Below are 24,115 nucleotides of genomic sequence, written 5' to 3' on the forward strand. Positions count from 1 at the left end.
TAGATTTAGCTGTGACTATATAAAACTGTTGCGCAGGCATTGTTTTGCTTTGGCCGGGTGGCTGAATCGAGTCACAGACAGACAGACGGACAGACATACAGACACACAGACATACAGACAGACCATTTGGATTGGAGAAACGTTTATTGTGCCTGCAGTAAAGCGCGCACGCGCGCTTAGGACGTGGCCTACGTCGTCGTCTTGGCGGGTGCTCTGCGAGGATCATCGCTCGCCGTTGCCGGCTCGCGAGGTTCCTGCCTAGCAAGCGCCTCGATGACCTGCTGGACGGCCTGGAGTTGCGTTTCTTGGTGGTCACTCCGCATTGCTTCCTCAAGCTGCGGCGGTATACGTCCTGAATTTGCTTCGCTTGGATGTTTGGAGCAGTCCCAGAGCATGTGCTCGAATGTGGCCGTCTCCCTGCGGCACACTCTGCACTTGTCGTCGGGGTGTGATTCCGGGTACATCCGATGCAATAGCGCCGGGCTCGGAAGCGTCCTCGTTTGCAACTGCCTGAACAGCACGGCCTGTGACCTGCTCAGCCCTTTGCAGGGCGGCGGGAGAAGTCTACGGGCCAGCCGAAAGGCCTTGGTCAACTCGTTGTAGCTGGTGATTCGGTCTTTGGCGCTGAACCACAGCGGGAGGCCGTTGCCCTGGGCGCGGTCAGTTAGTCCTCGCGCTCGGGCGTGTGCCGTTTCGTTGTGGTTGGCATTCTTCTCCGACGCCGCGCCTGCGTGCGCCGGGAACCACTTGATACGAATCCTCTTGTCGCGGTCTGCCTGTCGGCTCAGAATACCTGCCGCCGTTGAGGCAATTCTTCCTTTCGCGTAGTTTCGTACAGCCTGTCTGGAATCGGTGAGGATCGTGTGGCATTCTTGGTCTACGATGGCCAGGGCGATGGCTATTTCTTCCGCTTCCTCGACTTGCTTGCTTGACGTGCTGGCGGATGCCCGCAAGTTGCCTTCGCAGTCGACCACAGCAATCGCGAAGCCGTTGCGGCCAGCATATTCGGCTGCGTCCACGTATCTGGCGCCGGGGTCTTTCGCGTGCAGGTCCGTTAGTGTTTTGGCTCTAGCGCGTCTTCTGCCTTCGTTGAAGTCCGGGTGCATGTTCCTCGGCAAGGGGTCTACCCGTACGTTCCGCCGTACGTGGTCGGGAACGGGGCGTTTTGGTCCCTGTTGTTCGTGATAACTGATGCCTAGTTTGCACAGGATCTTTCTGCCGGCCTTGGTCGACGACAGTCGTTCCAACTGAGCGGTTCTTTGCGCTTCGGCGATCTCGTCGAGCGTGTTGTGCATGCCCAGCTGGAGGAGACGCTTCGTGTTGGTAGTTTCGGGTAGGCCGAGGGCTGTCTTGTAGGCCCTCCGGATTAGGATGTCTAGCTTGTTCTTTTCGCTTTTCATCCACTTGTGGAAGGCTGCCACGTACGCTATGTGGCAAAGAACGAAGGAGTGTATGAGTCTGGTGAGGTTCTCCTCCTTCATGCCTCCCTTCTTGTTAGTAACGCGCTTGAGCAGTCTTGTCGCGTTCGCCGCCTTTCCCGTGATGCGGGTGACGGTGCCTCCGTTCCTACCGAGCGCTTCAATCGTCATCCCTAGGACTCGGATCTTGTTGACCTTCGGTATTGTGTTGCCGTCCCTGGTTCGGATTTTGATCTTTTCATGCTCCCTTTGCTGCTTGATTCTGTGCGTTTTGTTCGGTCGGTAGATCAGGAGCTCGGACTTGGTGGGGGAGCAACGCAGTCCCGTGCCTTCCAAGCTTTCTTCGATCGCGTCGACAGCCGTCTGCAGTGTGGATTCTATGTGGGCAGCGCTGCCCCCGTCCACCCACAGCGTGATGTCGTCCGCGTATATCGTGTGGTTCAGTCCTTCGAGCTGGCATAGTCTTTTGGCAACTTGTATCATAACAAGGTTGAAGAGCATGGGTGAGATGACGGAGCCTTGGGGGGTTCCCTGACTACCTAATGTCTTCTCATCCATCTTCAGGTCGCCAGCTCTGAGCTCTGCCGTTCTACCGCTGAGGAAGACCTTAATATATTCGTACGACCTTTCACCTAAGTTTAGATTGGATACCTGCGAAAGGATGGCCGAGTGCGTGACTTTATCAAAGGCACTCTGCAGGTCAAGCCCGAGGACGGCTTTGGTGTCCCTGGTTTCGCCGTCGATGACTTGATGTTTGATTTGGATCATGGCGTCCTGCGTGCTCAGGTGTTGGCGGAAGCCGATGATCGTCTCGGGATAGAGGTCTTCGTTTTCGAGAAACTCTTGCCACCGGTTGAGTAGGACGTGTTCCAGGACCTTGCCCACGCAGGACGTGAGCGAGATCGGGCGGAGGTTGTCCGTGCTCAGTGGCTTCCCGGGTTTTGGTATGAGAATTGTCTTGGCCCTTTTCCACTGCTTCGGCAGGGTACCGCTCCTCCAGCATTTGTTGTAATACGCCGTAAGGTTCTCGATGGAGTGGTCGTCGAGATTTTTTAGGGCCTTGTTTGTGATGAGGTCCGGCCCAGGTGCCGAACGGCTGTTCAGGTCGTGAAGGGCAGTGCGTACCTCTTCAATTTCTATATCCCTGTCCAGACGCACGTTGGGTCGGCCGCGGTATGGACCGTGGTCGACCGACGGTGTCGTCGGGACGTATTTGTCTTGGAGCTTCTTTCGCAGGGTGGCAGCTCCTGTCTCCGTAGTCTCTCGATGCAGAAGTTTGGCGAGACGGTCTCTTTGGTGGGACTTGGTTTTGGTCTCGTCAAGTAGCTGTTTGAGTAAATTCCATGTCTTGCCGTTGTGTATCTGGCCGTCAGCCGCATTGCATAGCTCGTTCCACTGCTGGCTGCAGAGCGTGCGACAGTGCTCTTCGATCGTGCGGTTGAGCTCGGCCACTTTCTTGCGGAGCCTTCTGTTAAGCCTCTGCTTTTTCCATCTGCTTTGTATGGATTTCTTTGCCTCGATGAGGTGGGCAAGTCGGCTGTCCATCCTGTCTGTATCTACGTCGGTCTCGATTTCTCGCGTCGAGTCGCGCACGTTTCGGACGATCTTTTGAGTCCACGTGTCGATGTCCGTGATCTCGTCTGTCTCGGCTTCTTCTCGATCCCTGAGCTTCCTGAACTCGGTCCAGTCGACCCAGGTGAACTTTCTTGTACTGCTTGGTTGTTCTCCCGACGTGGGCACGATGATTTCGACGATCGTGTGGTCGCTTCCCAGGTCTTCTCCGGTGTTTCTCCAGGTGATGGTGACCGGTTCGTCGTTCTTGACGAACGTGAGGTCGGGTGTGGTGTCGCGAGAGACGGAGTTTCCGATTCTTGTGGGGTATGCCGGGTCCGTGATGAGGGTGTAGTTTAGTTCTAGTGCGTCTTGTGCTAGGTTCCTTTCCTTGGCATTGTTCTTGGTGTATCCCCACGTCTGATCCATGGCGTTGAAGTCTCCGCACACCAGTAGCTTTGACCTCCCCGCTGCAGTGCTCGCCTTGTGCAGCACCGACTTGAACCGCTGTAGCCTTTGCGATGGGTTGCTGTATATGTTTAATAAAAAAACGCTTTCCTTTCTGCGTTTCGTCGGCACGAGCTCCGTGAATGTGTGCTCTATCTTGACGTTTTTGAGTACGTGCTCCACGAAGGTCAGTCCCTTTTTGACCAGGGTGCACAGGCCCCTGCCCTCTGGAGGGCCGGCGTGCACTCTGTAGCCGGGAAGGGACGGTGTGGCAGTGAGAGCCTCTTGTAATAGTAGCACGTCGGATTTTCGGTTGGAGCGCTCGATGTGTTGTTGGATCACTCCGCGCTTCCGTTGGAGGCCGCGGCAGTTCCACTGCCACACGACTAAGCTTGCTGGTTCGGTGGCCATGTTTGTCCGAGGTGTAAGTTGTTACCGGGAGCTTGGGTACCTTGCTGTTGAGCGAAAATAGGGTGGCTCGTTATTAGTTGAGTGTTCCTCTCCTGGACGGCGAGTTTGCTGTCGTACTCGCCGAACTTTCTCTCAATGGTGGTCTTCATTGCCAGGATCAGCTTCTCGAGCTTGTCTAGACGGGAGTCGATACCAGCGAAGCGAGCGTCGAGGTCGCTGGCTGTCTCCTTATTGGCTTGCTTATCGATGGCTCTCTTCTTTGGCGCAGGCTCCGTGGCGGAGTAGAGCTCTTTCGTCGCTGCCTCGCTAGTACTCGGCGCGGTCGGTGTTTGCTCCATTGGTTGTTCCTTGTTGTTAATCTCCTTGTGGATGTTCGCCATCTCCCGGGTTAATTGCAGGATCGTGACCTTCATCTCAGCATTTTCTTTTCGCAGTGCCTCGATCGTTTGGGTATCCTTGCTCGTCATTTGTTGCTTCTTGCGGTCGACGCTTGCGTCCCTGCTTTTCATTGCGTTGGGGCATCGGACGGTGTCTGCCCAGCTCACCCGGTCTCTCGACGGGGACCTTTTGGCGCTATGTGCACTAGCGTCACGGCTCTGCAGTCTCTCTTTGCTGCCTCTTATCGATTGTGAGCAATTCCTGGAAGGAGCTCTCGACTTGCGCGCAGATGGTGGCTCGAGCGATGGAAAGTCGTGCTCGAGTGACATCTCGCTTTCGACCTTTCGCCGTTCCCACTGTCTCTTGCGAACGACGTATGGGATTTTGTACCTGGCTTTGCATTCTCTGTCGGCGGTTAAGTGCTTACCGCCGCAGAGCTTGCAGTTCGGCGAACACGTATGATCCTCTCGGGGGTTCTGTTGTCCGCACCCTCTGCAGATGGTGTCGGTCGGCGACGGACAGACATCTTTGCGGTGTCCGATGCGTCCGCACTGGTGGCAGACGTCCACCTGTTTTCGGTATAACTGGCATTTCATGAGGGCGGAGCCGTATCTGACATAATTTGGCACCTTGGTGCCGCTGAAGGCGACGATGATCGTCGTCGTGGTTCCGATTCTTTTGGCTCCCAAGGCTAGCGGGTTGCGTTCGTTGACGATGCTGACGTCGATGTCTCTCGGTGTTTCGCTCACAGGTACTCCCCGGATGACTCCCTTGACGGTGTCGTGCGGAGCCGTGCGGTATGCGCCGACCTCGTGCAGCTTGCCTTGAATGTTAATTTGGCTAATTTTCTCGTAGCGACAGGCGTGTTCTTCCTTGGGCGTACTGATTACGATGATGTTTTGCTGCACGTTGAGGCACAACGTGTCGGAGTGCCATGCTTCCTTGGTGATTCCAGCCGCTGCGTGTATTGCTGTGGTGATGTCGATCAGCCCAGTCTTGACGACGCTTAGGCCACCCCTAGGTCTGACAACGATTTTGATTTCCTCGCGCGGCATTGCCGGCATTCTTGCGGCCTTAATGGCTGAGGCCTTCACTTTCTTGGCGTTGAACGTTGCCTTGCGATTGACGGCGTTGTCATTTTGGAGCTTCTTGTCTGCTCCTCGCTGGCGGTTTCTCAACAGGCGGTCTCCCGCGAGTTTCCAGCCGGCGTCTTCGTGAAATTCTTCGGGAGAAATTTCTTCGCCCATCACTTCGACACACATCTTGGCATCCGAGCTTGTTGTCGGAGTGGACGACTCCATCTCCGAGATGAGCGACAGCCGCCGGGGCCGGCGCTCGCGCAGCACGTGCAGCGACTGCACCTAGCTTCGGCGCTGCACGCCGAGGCTTAGCAGCCGGTCGCACGGCGTTGACACGAAAAGTTCGATAAGTCGGCGAAAAATCACTTGCCTTCGATGATTTCGGTGTCTGTCGATGCCGCTCGACTTTAGGAACACATTGGTGAAGAGGAAACTTCGGTGTTGGCTAATTAACACTGCGACATAACTCATTAAAGACGGAGCCGATGTGAACACACCCGTTCGCCTGAGCGACCGCAGCGCCCTCCCAGACAGACCAAAATTTCTGGGTTTAAGTAGCCGAAGAAAGACTATCGTCTTTAATAGCCTCGGCGAATTGTTGGACCGCGAGGGCCGCGGTTCTGCGCGGTCCAACGGCGGTCCGCGCGAACTGGTGACGTCCTATCACGTGATGCGTGGACCGCGGTCCAAAAGAGCGATTTGTCGTGTGGATCGACGCGTCTTCCAGTCGGTCAGCGCATGAGTTCTTAAAAAAAAAAAAACGAAGGCGTATATTACAAAACCGACCGAAGAAGTATTTTACAAAAGGAAAAAAAAATAATAAACTGAACGGGGGCTTCGCGACAATATTTTGGGATTCATCGCATCAGAGCTGCGTAGCTACACCTGGCGCGTCATACTGGCTTGCTACATATGGCTTACTAGGCTGGCTACTCGTGCTACGCCGGTGGTCCCAAAGGCTTCTTAGCCCGTTGTCGTCTTATTAGCAGGTGTCCTTTGAGTGTCAAGAGGGATTTTCTACGCTATTCTGCAGAAACTGGCCGGTTGAGTTGTGGTTTGTTGGTGTAAGCGGAACACGAAAAGTGAAATCGCTATCAATTCAACGCGCGTGAAAACTGAATGGATAGTACAAATAATAGAAACTGTTGCAGCCGTCAAATTCATATCGTATCAGCATCGCTGTCATTATTATTATTATTATTATTATTATTATTATTATTATTATTATTATTATTATTATTATTATTATTATTATTATTTCCTTGGATTCTAAGCTTCCAAAGCAGGTTCTGCACAGAGACGCGCTAACGAACGTGCCATGAGTGAAGCGTTGTCGGCCCTCAAGGAGGGACGTAGCCCCCGCGCTACGCGTGGCGCGCGCCACTGAGACACCAAATTAACATCGAGCCACCAGTGCCGCGTGGTTCACTATTCCGGCGACGCGCCCGTACACTTCCGCGAGAGCCGGCGCAACATCCACGGCCGTTTGGGAGATCGCCAACTCTTGCCTGGCCCTCCGACGCGTCTTTCGCACGTGCCCAAGAGCTTTCTTCTCCGCACAGCCCTCGTGTTAGCTGGCAGAGTGCGCCCACGTGGATGAAACAGTGCTCGCGTCTCGCACTGCCAGGAGCGATGCCTGCTCTTTTAGGGGTGAAGTCCCTTAGGGGCTCGGGCTGTCGGCGTTTCATGTCGTAGTCGTCTCCTGTCGTCGCCGCATCATGTAGTCACGGTACTAAAACACCGGCACACTCGTTTTCCAACGCCTTGCACTAGAACATAACGCGTACTAAAGGAACACACCAGGGCACTCGTTTTTCAACGCCTCGCGCTGGAACATTACATCTCCGTGGGCAAAAACGCCGACTAAAACAACACACCGGGACACTCGTTTCCCAACGAGTGTCGCGCTAGAAAGCTTCGTGCTTCACAGACAAGAGACTTACAGCAAAGCTGTATACCTTACCCCCCAACGGTTTCATCACTGTGAGCAAAAACGCCAAGGCGCCAAGGATACACTCATACACTACATGCTTCGCCCCTCCCCAAGTTTCACGTTAGTGTAGATGGCCCGGGATTTTTTTAAAGGACGATAATCTTTCTTGGGCAACTTAAACCGGAAAATTTTGGTCGGCCTGTCTGCTCTCTGTCCCTCGATTCAGCCTACCGGCCAAAAGTTAAAGGAATATTTCAACGTCAGGTTCATTTAGAAAGTTTTCCAAACTTCTAAACCTGGAAACCCACTTCACACTTTCAACATTGTGGAGGAAACAGAAAACATAGGCATATTTGAGGAAAACATCAATGCATAAGTGGTATTTGCAGTGTTCTTTTCATTTAAAATAGGTAAACGAAAAAAAAAAAAAACAATTAGTGTCCTTCCACTCTGTGAAAAAGGGCGGCCTGCGAAGCTGGATGCAGTCCACGGAGTGCACGAAACAAGGCCCGTTTGTTTGCACTTTGCGATTGAGCCTACTCCCCAGCCCATTAGCTGAACGAAACTTGGAAGGGCCCGAGCTTTATTCCAGCGGAGAAACATGGAGCTGTCTGTTCCCCTACCGCGTTCCCCTACCGCGTTCCCCTAACTGTTCCCCTAACGCACCAGCCCAATCCACTCGACCACTGAGGACAGCGGACAGGCCTCATCGGGCCGCTTGACGTCCACGTGTAAACCTTCTGCCAGAACAACGGACATCAGTGAGGACGTGAAACCTATAGCTGGCAGTGCACGCTCCCCCCCCCCTCTCCCCCTCTACTCCCAACCCGTGCACGCATACACCGGCGACCGGTTATGTGAGGGTGCTCAGAAAGGAAAGACACCGTTGAAAATGATGAAAATGTCGCTCTGAAAGCCCTTTAAGCTGAACAAGTAATATTAGCTCACGTCGTCTTTAAAGCACGAGTCGTTCTAGCGCGAGGTATTGGCAAACGAGTGTCCCGGTGCGTTCCTTTAGTACGCGCTACGTTCTAGCGCGAGGCGTAAACGAGTGTCCCAGTGTTCTAGTACCGTCACTACATCGACGAAGACATCAGACGATGACATGAGACACCGACAGCTCCAGCCCCTAAGGGGCTTCGCCCCTGAAAGGACATTCTCAGCATTCTCAGCATATAATACAATATTGAATTCAATTTTGTATTATATTATTCTTACATTATTAAATTTATGTGCACACACACACACACACACACACACACACACACACACACACACACACACACGCACACACACCCGCACGCAAACTCGCCTGTGCACAGCAGAAATTATTTGGCGACTGCTTTGGACATGCTTCCAACATGACAACGCTCCGGCTTCCCATTATTTCCACCCCTAATTCCTCTGAAAGGGAAGAAGGGAAGGGCTAATTTTTTGTGTGTGAGCTTTTGTTTTTGGCGCACGTGTTCTCTGTGCTCCATCTTATCCAAAAAGGCGTACGCGTTATTTGAGCGCGCGTTTCAGCTATCATTTGTCTCCTGCTGGGCAACCACGGGCTCACAGAACGGAAAAACACTTTCTCGCGCAAGAATACGCGCGCGCTAAGCACGTAGCGTGTGTGATCTGACACGCGAGCCGCTGGCTTCGCAGAAGGACGGCCGCGCTTGGTGAATTAGTCGTCAACCGGGTCGGCGCGCGCGGCGCATGCATGGACCTCGGCGACGCCAGCAATGAGATGTACGCGCCTGGCCACCGAGGAAACCGAGGACTCGAGTGTCGTAATTGCTTTCGGACCGAAGCTGGAAGAGGAGCGCGAGGGGCGGGCATCCGTCACTGCTACGGTACACAAGAAAGAGGCAATCGCCCCAACACGGCGCGCTAATAAGCTGCGCAAGCAGGCGAGGGCCCATCTGCGCAGCCTTTGCGGAGCGCTAAAGCGTGCGACGCTTTTCTCCGCCTGACGACACCGCCGCCGCCGCCGCCGCTGCTGCGAATGAATGGAACGGGCCGCCAAGAGAAGCGCTCCTTCAATGTTCGGCGTCACTCGCGGGCTTCTGTGAAACGCCCGGCTCTCCACTGATTTCTATCTCAAGCATGCCTTTGATACCCTAGCGACCCCAGCTGGGATCTGGTGCTGCTTTGCGCCTCTGGAGCTTTGCCACGACGGTTTAATTCTCGCGCTCTCTGTGGACTAGTCCAAGACGGCGGGCATCATCCACGCGCGTTCCTGTTCGTTCGCTCCTCAGGACGCGAGTTTCGCCCTTTTCTTTGAAAAACTTCCAACAACATCAGGGGGCCGTTCGTGTATGACAGCGCGCACGTGGTGCGCCCACTGAGTGCGCGCAGGAAGTGAGTCGGCGAGAGCGTTTGTTTGCCGCCTCTCCGTAGCCGTAGATCACGTTTCGCATGCACCAGCAAACATTTGAGACTGGGCGGTTGCCGAGTACTCCTCTTTTTATTTTTTAATCGCGCAATCGAAAAGAGCCGAGCCACAGCGCCGCGCTCATCCACTGGAAGCCACACCGCTTGCGGGCTCGGTTGCGGCTTTCGTCACCGATTCCGCGTACGCACACACGAAAACACACTGACCCACTGCGGCAATCTCGCCGCCAGGATCCAACAGAGGCGCAGAATGGGAGGCCAGAAGGGAGAGGGGGGTGAGAAAGAAAGAGAGCAAACGGGCCGGCGCTATAACGGGCCGACGCGCAGACACGGTACGTGTCCTAGCGACGGCAGCGGCAAGTTAGTCGATTCACGGCCAGAAAGGTCACGCACTTCGGTGGAAGCCCCTATGCGCAAGGGACGCGCGTGCTTCTTTCTACCTGGGTACCAGTGTCTACGTACGCGTACACACGGCTTCGCCGCTGTGCCGCTGCTGCAGTATATCGCTCCCCTGAACACCACCAGACGTTCGCGTATTAACAACCAAAACGATGTACAGAGAAGAAGGAGCGCCCTGCAATGCAAATCAACTGCGACCGACGGTTAAACGATAAAAACCCCGGCAAACCCGCCGCGGTGGCTCAGCCACTAAGGCGTTGTGCTGCTGAGCACGCACGAGGACGCGGGTTCGATTCGCGGCCGCGGCGGCCTCTTTTCTGATGGAGGCGAAAAGCAAAAACACCCGTGTGTACGAGATTTCGGCGCACGTTAAAGATCCCCAGGTGGTCAAAATTGATCCGGAGCCCTCCACTACGGCGCGCCTCATCGCCTGCGTTGCGTCAACAATCAATAAAAAACCACGGAAATGCGCCCCAGTGCAACCACATGTGAGCGTGTGCTACACAATACGTCATGGGAATCATACGAGCACCTTGTTCGAAATAAAGAACTGCCATGTCGCCCCGAACGAAAGGAGGAAGGGTTACATAGGTACCTTGCTAAAACCTAAGGCCGGAAACGAGCCTTTATGAGTGCTGCTGGGCTATTTTAGATACTTAACTGCATTGTTAGAATCCAGACTTCCCCAATTTCTTCAACGCTTGGCCCATTAAATACACAAGTGAGAATGGGACTCACGTAACAGTTGACAGTCCATCGTTTTAAAGAAACGTACCGCAACCGAAATGGAATGGCATTGGAACAGCTAACAAGATGCAGTGGGCCATTCTCTGTTGGATCACGTATACTGCTTTTCTGAAAGCGTAACGCAATGAGATAGAACGCATTTTCATACGTAAAAAGCGCCTGATGCGACGTATCAATTATATAAAATCCAGAGTGCAGCGCATGCCCAGAACGCTTGTTACGCCACGGTATATATAAATTGCAAGAGTTTCGCCTGCTTTAAGCATATACTTCGGTAACGTTACATCCGAATGCATTTTTAAGGGCTCGCTCCGCGGTGGCTCGGATATCAGACGTTATGCGGAGGTTTTGAAGCGTACCACTATACAGGCACGTACCGATGTAATGCCTTGGATGGCGGGCTCTGACGAAAACCGGGATTCGCTTTCTTTACGGACGTGCATGATATGGTTTTGCATCGTTCTGGCGACTCCCCCTCCCACCGCCTCCTTGAACTAAATCGTAACAAGTCAAGAAAAAGGCTTTGCTCGCTGACCTAAATCAGGTTTGCAGTTCGGTTTTAAACCTGTATCCTACCCAGACGCAGGGGCGAAACGTCTGCACTCCGTTGGTTTATTCGTTGTTCAATCCGAGCTCATCATTACTCCTTGTTCTGCAGATGGCCAGTAGAAACGCGTTAATGTTGTTTGTGGCTTCTTATCGCCACGCTGTCCACCCAGTTAGGAAAAACAAAGTTATTATTGACATTGCGAATAAGTTTCTGGGTTTCATCACTCGCCACCAACCTTTTGCGGAAACTTGCTCCGACAGCTTATGCCGCAACTTTCTTTATCCCGTTTCACCTTCTTTCCATTCTCTACTTCATGCCTCGCTCTTCCATTTCTTCTTCTTCTTCCTCCTCCTCCTCCTCCTCCTCCTCCTCCTCCTCCTCCTCCTCCTCCTTCTTCTTCTTCTTCTTCTTCTTCTTCTTCTTCTTCTTCTTCTTCTTCTTCTTCTTCTTCTTCTTCTTCTTCTTCTTCACCACCATCATCATCATCATCATCATCATCATCATCATAATCATGATTATCATGATTATCATATTTAAAATGGTTCTATGTTTCGGACGTCCGATACTCGTGTATATGTCTGGAAGCGAACATCAACCTATAGCCAGTGCGTTGCCTAACGGGAACAAGACGGACGGCATACGCTTAAATGTAGGGGACAAGTCCGGGTGTGCGACAGACGACTCTTAAATATTCAGCGTGGAAGTCAAAGCGATTTCTATTCAGGTGTGAAACGCCGAGTTGGCACGCGTGTAGGAACGTGTTCCGAATGCTCCCTTACCTTACGCAACTATTCTCTCTTAATCTCTCATTCCTGCAGATATCGAGCCGTCTTCCCGAGTCTGAATGTATGCCAAGCAAATGACGGCTTAAGTGCTTGAACACGGATGATAAGTGTGCGCCGAGTGCGTGCGCGCTTAAAAAGTATATAGATCCGTAGCCAATCGGAACAGTTTATGCGCGTTTCCGAGAGAAAGAAAAATGCCTGTTGAAGTAGCCGCATTCAATGATGACGCAGTATTTGAGCACGTGCAACACTGCAAAAAGAGCAAGCGCACCGGGTTCTCAAGTGAAAACCACTTAACGGTTTTAAAAACCGTCCGTTTTCCCGCGGTCGTCGATTTCCATTCTTTCGCGCCTCTATTTCATGGCCGCCATTTGGCTGCCTGTAAACATGCAAGCAAGGTGTCGACTGCGCGCGTAAACATGAGCTCGCATGCATTCGTGCGCACGTGCTTCGGCATGCGCTCGTCTGGAGATAGGGCTTGATGAGTTTCGCTGAGCGAGTACTTTGGGAGCGGGCCTACGTGCGCGGCGTGTTTGACCCCGAGGGTTGGCCCGGGATACAACAAAGCGGACAAGCGAGAGATTAGCATCCGCGCATCATATCATGAAGCCCGTGGAAGGAACGGATAACCTGTTCCCACAATAGAGATGCCTACGTGCGTCGGGGCGGGAACTGTTCGCAGCTCACTTTGGCGGTCGTGATACAAGGTGCTAGGCCAGTAGTGATGACCACGATGCTTCGCCCGCGTTTTCTTTTCCTTCTTTCCTCTAGGGAAAGGAATGGGCGGCGGGCAGGAACAATGGTGATGGTATAGTTCAGCGAGCCACACAATAAGGTTCAAGCAGCAGGCAATCGCGAATGAGAAGCGGCGCCATTGAGTGGGACAGCAACCTGTGCGCCGATTGTTCGACGAAGCCGGAATATAGGTACTGTATACAGTCAATCTTTCTCTCGCTCTACTTCTGTCATCTAGGAATGAATGGCAACGTAGGCGCCTTGTGCTAACGCGAAACGTGGATTTGGAGAAGAAGCTCACGAAACTAACAGACAAAAAGAATAGCGTACTGTCACCTTTAGGTGAGCTCTCAAATTCGAAGAAACATTTGTCGATAAACAAACAGTAGCATGGTACAGAAGCCAATTGTAAGTGAGCGCAAGTTGAGCCTGCACAAAATAGCCTGGGGCAGTCACTGTAGTAATTTATCCGTCCTTCATTTCTGTCACCGCTTATTCTTCACACCTAGATGTTACGGTGATGACATTTCTGGAATGATTCCTCTCTGGAGCGCCAGCTCTTCAACCGCAGAAGAGCCACACTTTGCTAAAACGCAGAGTACTTCCCACATTTGCGGTTGCCTACATACAAGATTTCTTTTTGGAGGACCTTGGTGCGACCCAGCTTGGAGAGGAGAAATAAAAAAGAAAGCCGTGGTAAGACGAGGGCAGAAGTGAGATATAAGGTAGCCAGTGAAACAAATGCGCGGGCCTTTGATTTAACAACTATTTGAGGACTTCGTTTAACCGAAGCTTTGTCTGAGTTCCAAATTAAGTCGCTTCCATCAAGGCTGAGAATAAAAGAACTGAGGGCCTGGGTATGCTTTTACCAGACTCGAGGAGGTTTCGCTTCGAAGGGCACGTGTTGATGCTGCCACTACAGCCATCACGCACCCCCGGCTGTCGTCCATACGGTGATACTTGCGTACAATGCTCCACTTCGATCTCTTGTACAAGCCTTCACCCCCCCTTTTTTTTGGAAGGATGAGGGGGGGGGGGGGGGGGGGGGGGCGATGTTCCAGCTTCCTCCATTCCTGCAACTCCTCTGCGAGCCATGAATTCCGGTTGAGAACCAGACTACCACAACTGACTTTTAGGGCTTTATCGATGACTCCTCTTTAAAATTTTACCGAAATAAGACTGTAACGAAGGGACGTAACAGGCACATTTGGCTGCAGATAAACTGGAGCGAAACAAATCAAACCAGTGCGTATCTTAAGCGTTTTTCTGCAGCGATTTAACAAAACAAAAAGTACCTTTAGACAAAGAAAATCAAGTGGAGGGTATTTCCGTAGATATATGGGAATGAATAACCTCGGTTTGCAAGTACTGGTTGTTTACTGTTGCACAGGAAATCCACTTTGCCAAAGTTGACAAGAAACGCAAAATATTTTGTGAGATCGAGAGTTTAGTGCAATAAAAAAATCACATTAAGCTAAACGGTTTACTAAATGGTTTGCTGACAATTAAGAAGTGTAGGCAAAATCGAGAAATGCCCAAAATCGTGTTTCGTGAAATCTTGGTTCAGTTGCAATATTTTTCGCTGCATATACAAAGACAGGTTTTACGGCATCCTGTAAAATACCGTATTAATGTCCAATCGTCAAAGGTGTCAGGCTTCACTGTCTATAGTGGCAGAAAAAGCATTTCCCCGCGTAAGCTGGAGGTGGCCATAGAAAAGTGGACCCCTTTGTGACGAGCTCCTTCGCTTATTTAGACCAGAGTCTCTTTCTAATGGCAATAAAACGCCGTTCATATAGTTGCACAAGTGAGACACCTAGTAGTCAATTTGCAGACTTCCTGGTCCAATACGTCGCTTAAGGCCGATAAATTGGTGCGCCACCGCGAATACTGCAACGAGTTAACCCCCCGTTCCGCCCCTTTCGTTTATTGTAAAGTGCAGTCTGAGCAGAGTGCTCATTTGCTCCCTTCATCTCAGGGCCGGTGCGAGGAAGGGTTGCTAACCCGCGGGGACGCCGGGAATGTCCGAAGAGATACCACAAAAAGTACACCCATTCGTTTTAAATAAAGCATATAAGGTAATAAAAAAAAAACAAGTTGAGACGTTCGGAGAAGGAGCGATCCGCAGGCGTGGCTGCGCTACTCGTGCTTTTTTGAAGTCCGTCAAAGAAGCCAGGACAAAGGCGAGTGCTAGACACGCTCGCCCCGCGCGCCTCACTCGGACACTGGCGTAATTGCCGGCCTCGTCAAGGTCAAGAACGCGGCTGGACCCATCAATTAGGCGGCAAACACAGTCATCAACGCGGCCGCCCAGCTTCCGTCGCGTCCCGAAACGTGCCGAGCCACCGAGCGCCCTGCAGTTTCCGAGGGAGCCATCTTTGATTTGAGATTACGCGCGCCAGACTGCGTCCCCCTTTCTCGCGTCTCGTATCTGCCTCCTTGGTTGTTTGTCCCTCTCCGACTCCAGCGTGCGCACGACGTCCCTCGCGCCGGCGTGCCTTCCTTACGAGCTACTACGCTCCGGAGTGACACATCGGGAATCGCGAGTAGTATGCAACATGAGAGCCGTGCGTCTTCCCGTCGCGTCATGCGAGTCGGCGCTTCGCAGGAGACGCCGCTTTCAAGGCCGCGGACCCGCGCCTAGTTCGTGAGTTCGGTCTCTGCACCCGGTACTTTTTGCATATGGATATTTCCGTTAAATTCGTAGCGTGCAGGCTGTGCAGAGATTTGCATTGCGAGGACTTATTGATACTGAATCCCCGACCACAGCAGGGGCGTTTTGCGCGATATGATACTAACGCGAATAGCACTGCGTAGAATTTTGCGAGATTTAGCGCGGCGTTTTTGTTTGTGCAGAAAATCCGTATCGTCCAGAACTGATTGATACCTTATTGAGCGCAAAGCAGAACCGTAGCTATTTCGACGGCAAGGTTTTCCTGATCCCGCTGAGAAAATGCCATGGAAATGAAAAGTAATGCTCCAATTAAGGGCCGACTTTAGTCAGCACTGACGTTAGTTTAATAACCCCGGCCATTGCTCACATCAGCTCAAGTTTTCCAGGAAATGTTTGCGCAGCAGTCTCTTGCTCTCCACCGGATCTCGCGCCCTATCCTTTTTCACTTTTGCTCTCTCCTCTTCTTCGCGCAGTACAGTTCAGGCGTCCGTTACTAGATGAGGCAGTTAAGATGCTGTAGATTCCTCCTTTCTTTTCTAATACAATCCACCTGCCTGCCTGCCTGCAGTGCTTGCACACTTTGTTATGAAGCATTTCGAGCGAATGAATAGAACAAGAGATATGACGAAAAGCTGCCTTCTTTCTCGGCCTTCCCTTTAACTCCGCGTTTTCGACAAGTCTGTGTACGAATGGCAATATACTGTGGAACATACATTTTTATTTTTCACTGTTTCTATTTACCGGGTCCGTAGAGCTGACTCGGTGCATGTGCGGAGATTCTAGTCTCGTAAAACGTTCTAATTTCAGAAGGAGCGCGCACAGTATACGCTCTGAATGTGTCTACAAGCGCAGCTGCTCAAGAAGGTTGACCGGAGGTTTGTCCTGTTCGCGCATATTCTCCGGTGTCCGGCCCCTCCGAAGTGCAACGCTTAAGCACATGTCATGAAGGGTCGCGAACAAACTCCTCGCGACATGGTACCCGGCGCCCCGATCTTTTCGCGCGCGACGCGGAAGAGCTTCTGTCGAGCCAACAGTCGCCATTATTCGCTCACTCGCGTGAACCGGATCGCTCTCGATGCAGGACGCGCGTGGCATACACGCCGCAGCATTCAGCGGCGTCCGTGAGCTGACCGCAAATGGCATCATCAAGCGCCGGACGGCGGACGCATTGCCGAGGTATTATTCAGCGTCTGTGGCAAGGGCCGCGCCGAAGTGTGTGTGTGATTGTAAAACAAAGTAAAAAAATAAAGGGAGCGACGGCGGTAATCGATATTTCAGTTTGTCGGTGTGGCTTGCAGTCGGCTACCGCCGGCCTTTCGCAAGGAGCACGTGTCGCCTTTGAAAGGGGCTCTCGGTCATTTGGCCCGGCCGTAAATTTGCCGATGAAAAAGGCCCCTCCCTTCGCTTTTTCTCTCTCTCTTTTGACGTCCCGTCGTGCCGCCCGATTGCCTGGGCGGGCGCGGTGCAGGGGCCCCACATTTCGGAATTGGGCTCGTGACTTAAGTGACCGGAGAAGGTATCGCGACATTTTTTCCCCATTTAGCCCGCCACCATGCGTCCGGTCGTCGCTCCCCGCAGCTTCAGTAAAAGAAAGCTTTGCCACATAGCAGCGCGCATCGCGAGAGGACGTCCCAGGCCGGCTCGTTTTCTGAAACGATAGCAGGGGGGCACATGAAAGATGTGTGCCAGAGTTGTCCAGTTCACAAGAACGAAACTGGTTAGTTTGAAACCGAGCGCCGTTATCGTTAGTCCGAGCTTCACGGACGACCTCTTCGATCTACCAGTCCTCGACTGCCTTCGGACCGAAGGCCCCATAAGAATACATGAGAAAATCGAGCATCGGATCGCGTACCGGGAAGCCCGCGGACAATCTGGGACTGATAATCGAATAAAAAAAATAAAAAATGCGCAATAAAGATTCTGACCGTAACAAAAGCATCCACCTACCTTTACTGGGAACACGTGCACAATCGTGTTAGCCTCTAACGCGAGCCTGGGTGCACGTTTATTTGAAGAAATCGGTGATATTTGCCTGACGTGCGCCACTCAACTGCTGCAAGACGAACAATTCGAAGCTGTCCACGTTCTTGTGCACTGCCTCGTTGGCATTGGTGCACCTGCTAAGAAAAGTGCGCTTTTTTCTACGCACTGGAAAACATGGCGTTAGACACGGCTTCTAAGCCCTAGCTTGCGGGCCCTGTCTCAGCGTCGTCGTCGTCGCTCTCGTCGTCCTCGTCGCTGGTTCCGTCATCGCGACGAACAGTGTTGACGATGCCTTCAGTCGCCAGTTTAGTAGATGTGCATGCTTCATCGTTGCACTGCACGTAATCTTCAAAGGTGACTGCAGCATCCACGGCCAGCTTTTCTGCGACTTCATCCCATGCATCACATTCTTCACTGCCTGGCACCATGTGTTCGGCTTCCGGTGGCGTCTCAAGTAGGCCGGTCTTATGCTCCAGCAGTTCTCGATGGTGGTAGCTGTCATGCTCCACCAGGATCCGGTAATCATTTACGCGGCCTGTCGCACATTGATTGCGATCGCCACCTCGTTCGTTCGTCGTTCACACCAACACCAGTAATTTAGTACACTTGTAATTCGTTATTTTGAAGTGTTGTTTTATATGAGGATGATATTCTGAAATAATCGATGTTCTGAAATTCGCAGTAGTGAAATATTTTTACATAGAAATTAATGGGGATTTGGTAGGGGACTTTCAAAATGTTCGTTAAACTGAGAAAAGCGTTGATCTAAAGTTTGCAAGAACGGGATTTGACTCTACCTAAGATTGGACCATCCTCCAGTCTCCACGTCTACCGCATGAAATTCCAAGTGAAGGCGGTCGAACATTACGTCGTAGTTGCCGCAACGGCGACATCAGCACAAGTGTACTTAGTAGAAGCAAGCAAGTTATCTTAATTTAACCTTCTTAGGCGTGTGAAACAAGTGCCCAAAACGCTATAAAATGCGCAGTGCACGATTCCGAACGAGATTAGGTGCCAGCACCAACATCAAAGTGCTCGGTCGAGACGTAAATAAGAGTATTCAGGCGCTCGTTACACCGTGTGGGCCCTGACGCGGGAGGAGGAGGAAAAACGTCATTCGACTGGAAAGCTGGTAAGTGGGCGGGGTCCTCGGTCCAGGCCTCCGTTGGTTCTACCCGCCGTCTTCGCCATTGCGGTCAGCGATGGCTGCCTATTCGGATCAGAGCTGGCAAGTTCACTCTCCCACTGCTCGTAGGTAGGACTGGGGCGCTAAATCCGTCAGGCTTGCGGTGCGCGATTTCGCCAAGGGTTGGCTGTGCTGTGAAGTAGTGCGGGTGCTCTAGCGGGTGAACATCGATGCGCGCAAGGTGACAATCAAGTGGTTCCCCGCCCACGCGAGGAACGAGGTATCGGAACTCGCCACCAACCACAACGAGACGGCGAACGCAGTCGCGCGAGGATTAGCTGGCCGCGCGGCAGCAGTGGAACCGTCTGCAGAGTGGTGGAGACGAAGGACAGGTACAATACCTTTCAGGGTATCACCAAATATTATAGAAATAGCAGGAGGGTGCTGGCACCGCCTCACCCCAAGCTAACCAGGGAGGAAGCGTCCACGTTCAGACAGCTGCAGACGAGTTCACTGATGACCCCGGTCGTCATGAAACACATACAGCCAGAACTCTATACGGACGACACGTGCGTGTTGTGTGACAATGCTAGGGCCTCGACGGCCCACTTGCTGTGGGACTGTGAAGTGCGACCGAACGAGGCGGCAACCAGGGCAGACCTACCGCCGTGGATCCAAGAAGCAGCGCGCAGTTATGACAAGGACACCCAACTATCCAACGGGGCAGCGGCGTCCAACCCCATAGCGAATGGCGAAGGGGTTGTCCGAGTAGGGGTGACGTCGGGATCGACGAGTGGCTACGTCCGGGCGCAGTGTACACACTGTGTCTGTTCCAGACATCAACAAAGCATTTCTTCCTTCCTTCCTTTCTTCAAGCTTTCGCAATAAGCGCAGCGTTTTTATGTCGTCTGTAAAATAAATGCTTGACTTTCACAATGAGCTCTTCGGTAACGTTGGAATAAAAAATATCTCAGGCCGTTTCTTTATATACAACGTCCAGTTCTGACTTGACCTGCAAGACCGCCGCCTTGCATAACTCCAAATTATCCAATCGGGCCATCACTGCGTGGCGTCTTATATGAAGAATCAACCAATCCCGAGCCGTTTTCCGAGCGAAGAGTTTTATGAACCTGGCCCCACATTCTGTCTGCACGTTCCGGCATTTGCGACGGATAAAATTTGTATCCTTGGGAAACACCCGTGTAAACGAGTCGTCGCGAACTCGACCCGCGTTCTGACAAAAATAAAAAGAAACCGCTAATGTCGTGTTAAGTGGGCCCCTTATATTCCGCATCCAAAATTCGGAAAACCTGGCCGACTGATAATTTTTGCAAATTTCGTAGCTAAAATTCAAATATCGAAGTAGCGTTCTACGTACTGAACAGCGTCACATGGGGCTATGAGGCGCGCAGTAGTGGAGGGCACCGGAATATATGAGGAAATCCAAAGGATCTATGCTTCATAAAAGGCAGAAATATCTATGGCCCATCTGCATTTTTGTAAACGACTATCGCTCTTAATGACAGCTCCGTAATGACAACATGGCACTCCATAATGACACTCCCACTTCTGCGTGGCCTGTCAATGCCCTGCAGTATTTTATGAATACATAAATAAATTGGAGCAGGATTGCCCGAATTGCACTGCTCTGAGTGGAGAGAACCGTCGGTTTGGAAGGCGGTCAAATGTTTGTTGACAATTAAGCACGCGAGAAGGGGAGGAGGCTCCCGCCAAGTCGGCGTTGGTCTCGTCCACGAGAACACTATTGGTCAAGGAGCGAGGAGTACGATATGCTAACCAAACAGTACCGCCAGTTGCGACGACGCTTCCTCTGTTGCGCCGGCCTCGGGGTACTCAATATCGGCCGCGATTGGGTGTATTGCGACGGGCATCGGCCCCTCCGAGCAAACATATCGCACTTGTCGTTGGCTGGCCTCGGCGATATCGACAACGCCGACCCTCTCAGGGATCGCTGCCTCGACCGTGTGGCCCCGCGGAGAAAGAAACCGCTCTTGGGATGCCCCCCCCTTCCGTCTATATATAGTCCAAGGACGGCTACATGTCACGTTCCTGCACCCATCCGTGCGCAAGAGCCAGAAGGGGAATTCTATAATTGCGACCCATCGTCCGAAGTGATAATGTGTTCGTAAAGTGTACGTAGCCGAATGAATGGGGCATGGATGACTCTCAGTCGACCATTTCTTTGCCTTTGATCTATGCACTGTTAGCGCTCAATGGGTGGCCGGGTGATGAAAAATGCAGCTTTAAACGAACGTAGTTATATAATCAGTTCATCTGTCTTGTCAGTGATACGCGGCTCGACTTCACCATTATTTTGGTGGCTTTCTCTGTTGTCATGCTCCAGTATACAGGACACTCAAACCCACGAAGCCGTTCAGCAACTTCTCAACGATTGCATTTGATTACTCCGACTTCGCATGACTACCTTCATTATCGTGCGAAGGGCGCACAGTGTCTTGTAGGCAAATCTTACGATGGACTGCCGACCGGCGTTGTGCTCTATTCAGAGCCATTATGAAAAAGCACACAAATGACAAACGTTTCACAGTACTACCGCCGGCACGGAGTGCAGCATACGCGTGTTCCGAGGGCTTCGCTTGACCGAATTGAAGAAAAACACAAGCACCGGACAACGATGCCGTCCCGCTTCAATTATAATAAATTCCAAATGGCCGCACTGCAATTAAGTTCGGCTGGCCGCGTTCAGCTGCTACCGCTGCAGTTGGGGTGCGATGGGCCAACGAGCATCCGGGTGACCATGCTGGAGTGCTCTCTGACCCTCCCCGCGCTAACCGGCGGCTGGCTGTGAGCAGTGCTCGTGCGCGGCTTCTGCGCGCAGGGCACAGAGGTCCTTCTTGTGCGCTCGAGAAACGGAAGCGCCTGCGGGAGCGCCACAGGGCGTCCCGTTCAGCCGCCGACTCATTTGGTAGCCACATGTCGGACAGCCGCCGGAGGGCCATGCTGCATCCGCACGGGCGCGCGCCGAGGGGAGGGCGCAGTCCCGTACGCTGCGCAACAAGGTCGCCGGGTCATAATGCTGGGCTGTTTTACATTCATGTTAACACTCATGCAGAGAAATGCAGACAAATTATATTTGCTTTATTCGAAAGATTTGGTGTTTTATGGTGCCCCTAGCGCTTGTCCGACAGCAAACGATGCTTTATTCACTGAGAAATTGTTCGTAAGTTTCGTAACTTCCATTGTTTACGCCACCGTTATTACTGCTATAAAAACGAATATTCATTGCATTTAAGCGAAAATAGCTCGTTCTGCAAGCTTATAAGCCATGCCTAACTTGCGTTTGCTTTTGCCGGCCCTCGGCCAATCGCACAACTGTGCAAATCACGTCATATGTTCTATAGTTCATACACAAAGCTGCATGCAGCACTGTGGAGGCTACATTGTTGTCAGTGGTGCGCACACTGAACGCGCCTAACTCACCGTGAAAGGGGTTTCAAAGGACCTTTCAGTCTCCCCTCTCGGCAGGTGGAAGCCCAAGGCCTCGGCGCCTATTCTCGCTTTCCTTCGCGGTGAGTTAGGCCCCCTCAGTCGGAGCTCTATTGACAACAATGTGGCCTCCACAGTGCTGCATGCAGCTTGTCGTATGAACTATAGTGCGGGAAATGAGCTAGTGGGTCGCATGGCCATTCCTTTTTTTCCTAATTATATAGCTTATTTGAGCGAAGTTTACGTTAAAAGTCGGTGCCAGTATGATTCTAATGAAGCAATCTTTCGAATGAACCAAACTTGCGTTTTGTCTGCATGGCCCCTTTTAGTTTACGAACGAGTAACATTGGCGTTCGGATGAAGTGAATGTAGGGAATTATAAATAAGGCGAGTTGTGTAAAGCTTCTGTTCGAGCTTCCTCTTCTTACCACCGGAGCGCTGATAATATATGCTGATTATGTGGGCAGTAAGTACTAGGCGTGCTTTTGAATTTCACCTCTTGGATCGGCAGGCGCACTGCGCCTGACACTACGGGAAGCTCAAAGCACGTCGTATAAATCTAAACCGCGGTATACAATACATGCTGGTTTAATGAAACAAGACAAGTGAAGTGCTTTTGGCGCAGTGTGAGTGGCGGGTGTCTCGAAGGCGGCGTGGGGACGCAGAGTGAGAGACAAAAAGCAGCGGAAATACCAGACGAATGCGTTCACTGTGGTGTGCGCCGCTTGCAGCGGGGTGAGGCGTTTGTCAACAAGCGGATGGTTTTTGCTCGCCTACTCTGGACATTAGGAGGCAAAAAAAAAATATGGGGGAGGAGGGGACTGAGGGGTTGGGCCGAAGAAGTGCCAGATCCCATTTCTTGGCATTCTCCCCTCCTCCCTCTCCCGCTTGGGCCGAAAACAGGGGAGGGGGTACGTGGTTGTAAAGGATGGGCCGGGCTCGGAAGGGGCGCCATTTGAGCGCGACCGCCACGGAGTCCGCCGACTCGGGGCCGGGAAAAGCGCGCAGCCGGTCGCTGTCTGCGAAAGCCATAAACCGCAAAGGAGACCGTGGGAGGACCGTTTCCATCAGCCGCGACTTTCCGCCCTGGCCTGCCCGTCGAAAGGAAGGCGCGCGCCGGCGCCAACTCTGCCAGCTGCGCATAATTGGACACTTGCTGGAGCCTGCGATTTGGTCAAACCCCGGACCCCGCTTCGCCGCAGCAGCACTGCAGCCGCGCTCGGGTTTCGTGCCTCCCCGGCCAGGGCGGCCAGCGCTGCGCCCCGAGTGCGGGCAGCGCGGAAGATGGGAGCACGCGAACCGCCGCGGGGCACGCTGCGCATCCCTTGTCCAAGCTCTTCTCCTCCGGATCTTCCCGCGCTTCAAGGTCGCGGAACTGCGGAGTGGGCATTAGTATCACAAAGTCTACGAAGGCATAAAGAAAAGGGCCAAGTTTTTTGGCTCTCTACGCAGTCGTTTTTCTTTGTTGTTGCGTTTGTTACCGCTGAAAATGGACTGGCAAGAAAAAAAAAGATATCGTGCCTCATACACGCAATAAACCTTATTAAAATACAATGAGATTGCTGACAGAATTCCAAATACTGTTATAAGTATGGGCAATGGTAAGTCCGCAGCATTAAATACAAGAAGTAGTTCGTTCTTACAAGACGACTCCTTACTCAAAGTTCAATGATCGCTTTTAAACGGAAGTTCCATAGCCCTTGCTCCTTAGCATTTTTGTGGCAGCTGCTATATGAAACTCGCCGTTTTCTTTTTCAATGAATAGAGAAAGAAAGGCCAGCAGTCTAGAGCGCTAGCGAAATCATGGGGGAAGCAGTTTGAATGTTGTTTTCAAATAGAAATTATTTTTGAAATGCTTGGAAAGGAAGTCAGAAAAACATGAGCACAGGGTGGAGACTGAACGCGCAATCTCAGGCACGGCAGTATTTCTCTGCCACTTTCTGGAGTATTTGCGTACATGTAACTGCACGTGTGCATAACATGTAACTGCAGCGAAACATAATCGGCCATTCGCTACGCGTGGTTAGGAGCTGCAGCACTTTCAATAAA

The 24,115-nt window shown here is 52.2% G+C and overlaps 2 protein-coding genes across 2 annotated transcripts in view; one reads left to right on the forward strand and one right to left on the reverse strand.

Moving 5' to 3' along the window:
- LOC144156090 (fibroblast growth factor receptor 4-like) overlaps window positions 1–24,115 on the forward strand; it is a gene marked incomplete in the record, with an annotated part of 113,094 nt that overhangs the window by 32,910 nt on the left and 56,069 nt on the right.
- Window positions 189–7,976, reverse strand: LOC144162531 (uncharacterized). The gene is made up of 3 exons (XM_077693106.1): window positions 7,884–7,976; window positions 3,868–5,566; window positions 189–3,811 (listed from the first exon to the last, which is right to left on the reverse strand). Exons 1-3 carry the CDS (start codon window positions 7,974–7,976, stop codon window positions 189–191), a joined length of 5,415 nt encoding a protein of 1,804 aa, XP_077549232.1.

Source organism: Haemaphysalis longicornis, unplaced genomic scaffold (assembly GCF_048455015.1).
Source record: "Haemaphysalis longicornis isolate Haplotype H1 unplaced genomic scaffold, Haemaphysalis longicornis Haplotype H1 scaffold_1, whole genome shotgun sequence".
Lineage (NCBI taxonomy): Eukaryota > Metazoa > Arthropoda > Arachnida > Ixodida > Ixodidae > Haemaphysalis > Haemaphysalis longicornis.

Excerpts from the sequence above, each read along its gene's own strand:
- LOC144162531 (XM_077693106.1), bottom strand. The coding sequence starts at position 7,976 with ATGTCCGTTGTTCTGGCAGAAGGTTTACACGTGGACGTCAAGCGGCCC. Across the intron at positions 5,567-7,883 it reads TGGTCGAGTGGATTGGGCTG|GTGCAGTCGCTGCACGTGCT; the intron begins GTGCGTTAGGGG and ends CGCCGAAGCTAG. Across the intron at positions 3,812-3,867 it reads TATTTTCGCTCAACAGCAAG|CAAGCTTAGTCGTGTGGCAG; the intron begins GTACCCAAGCTC and ends CCACCGAACCAG.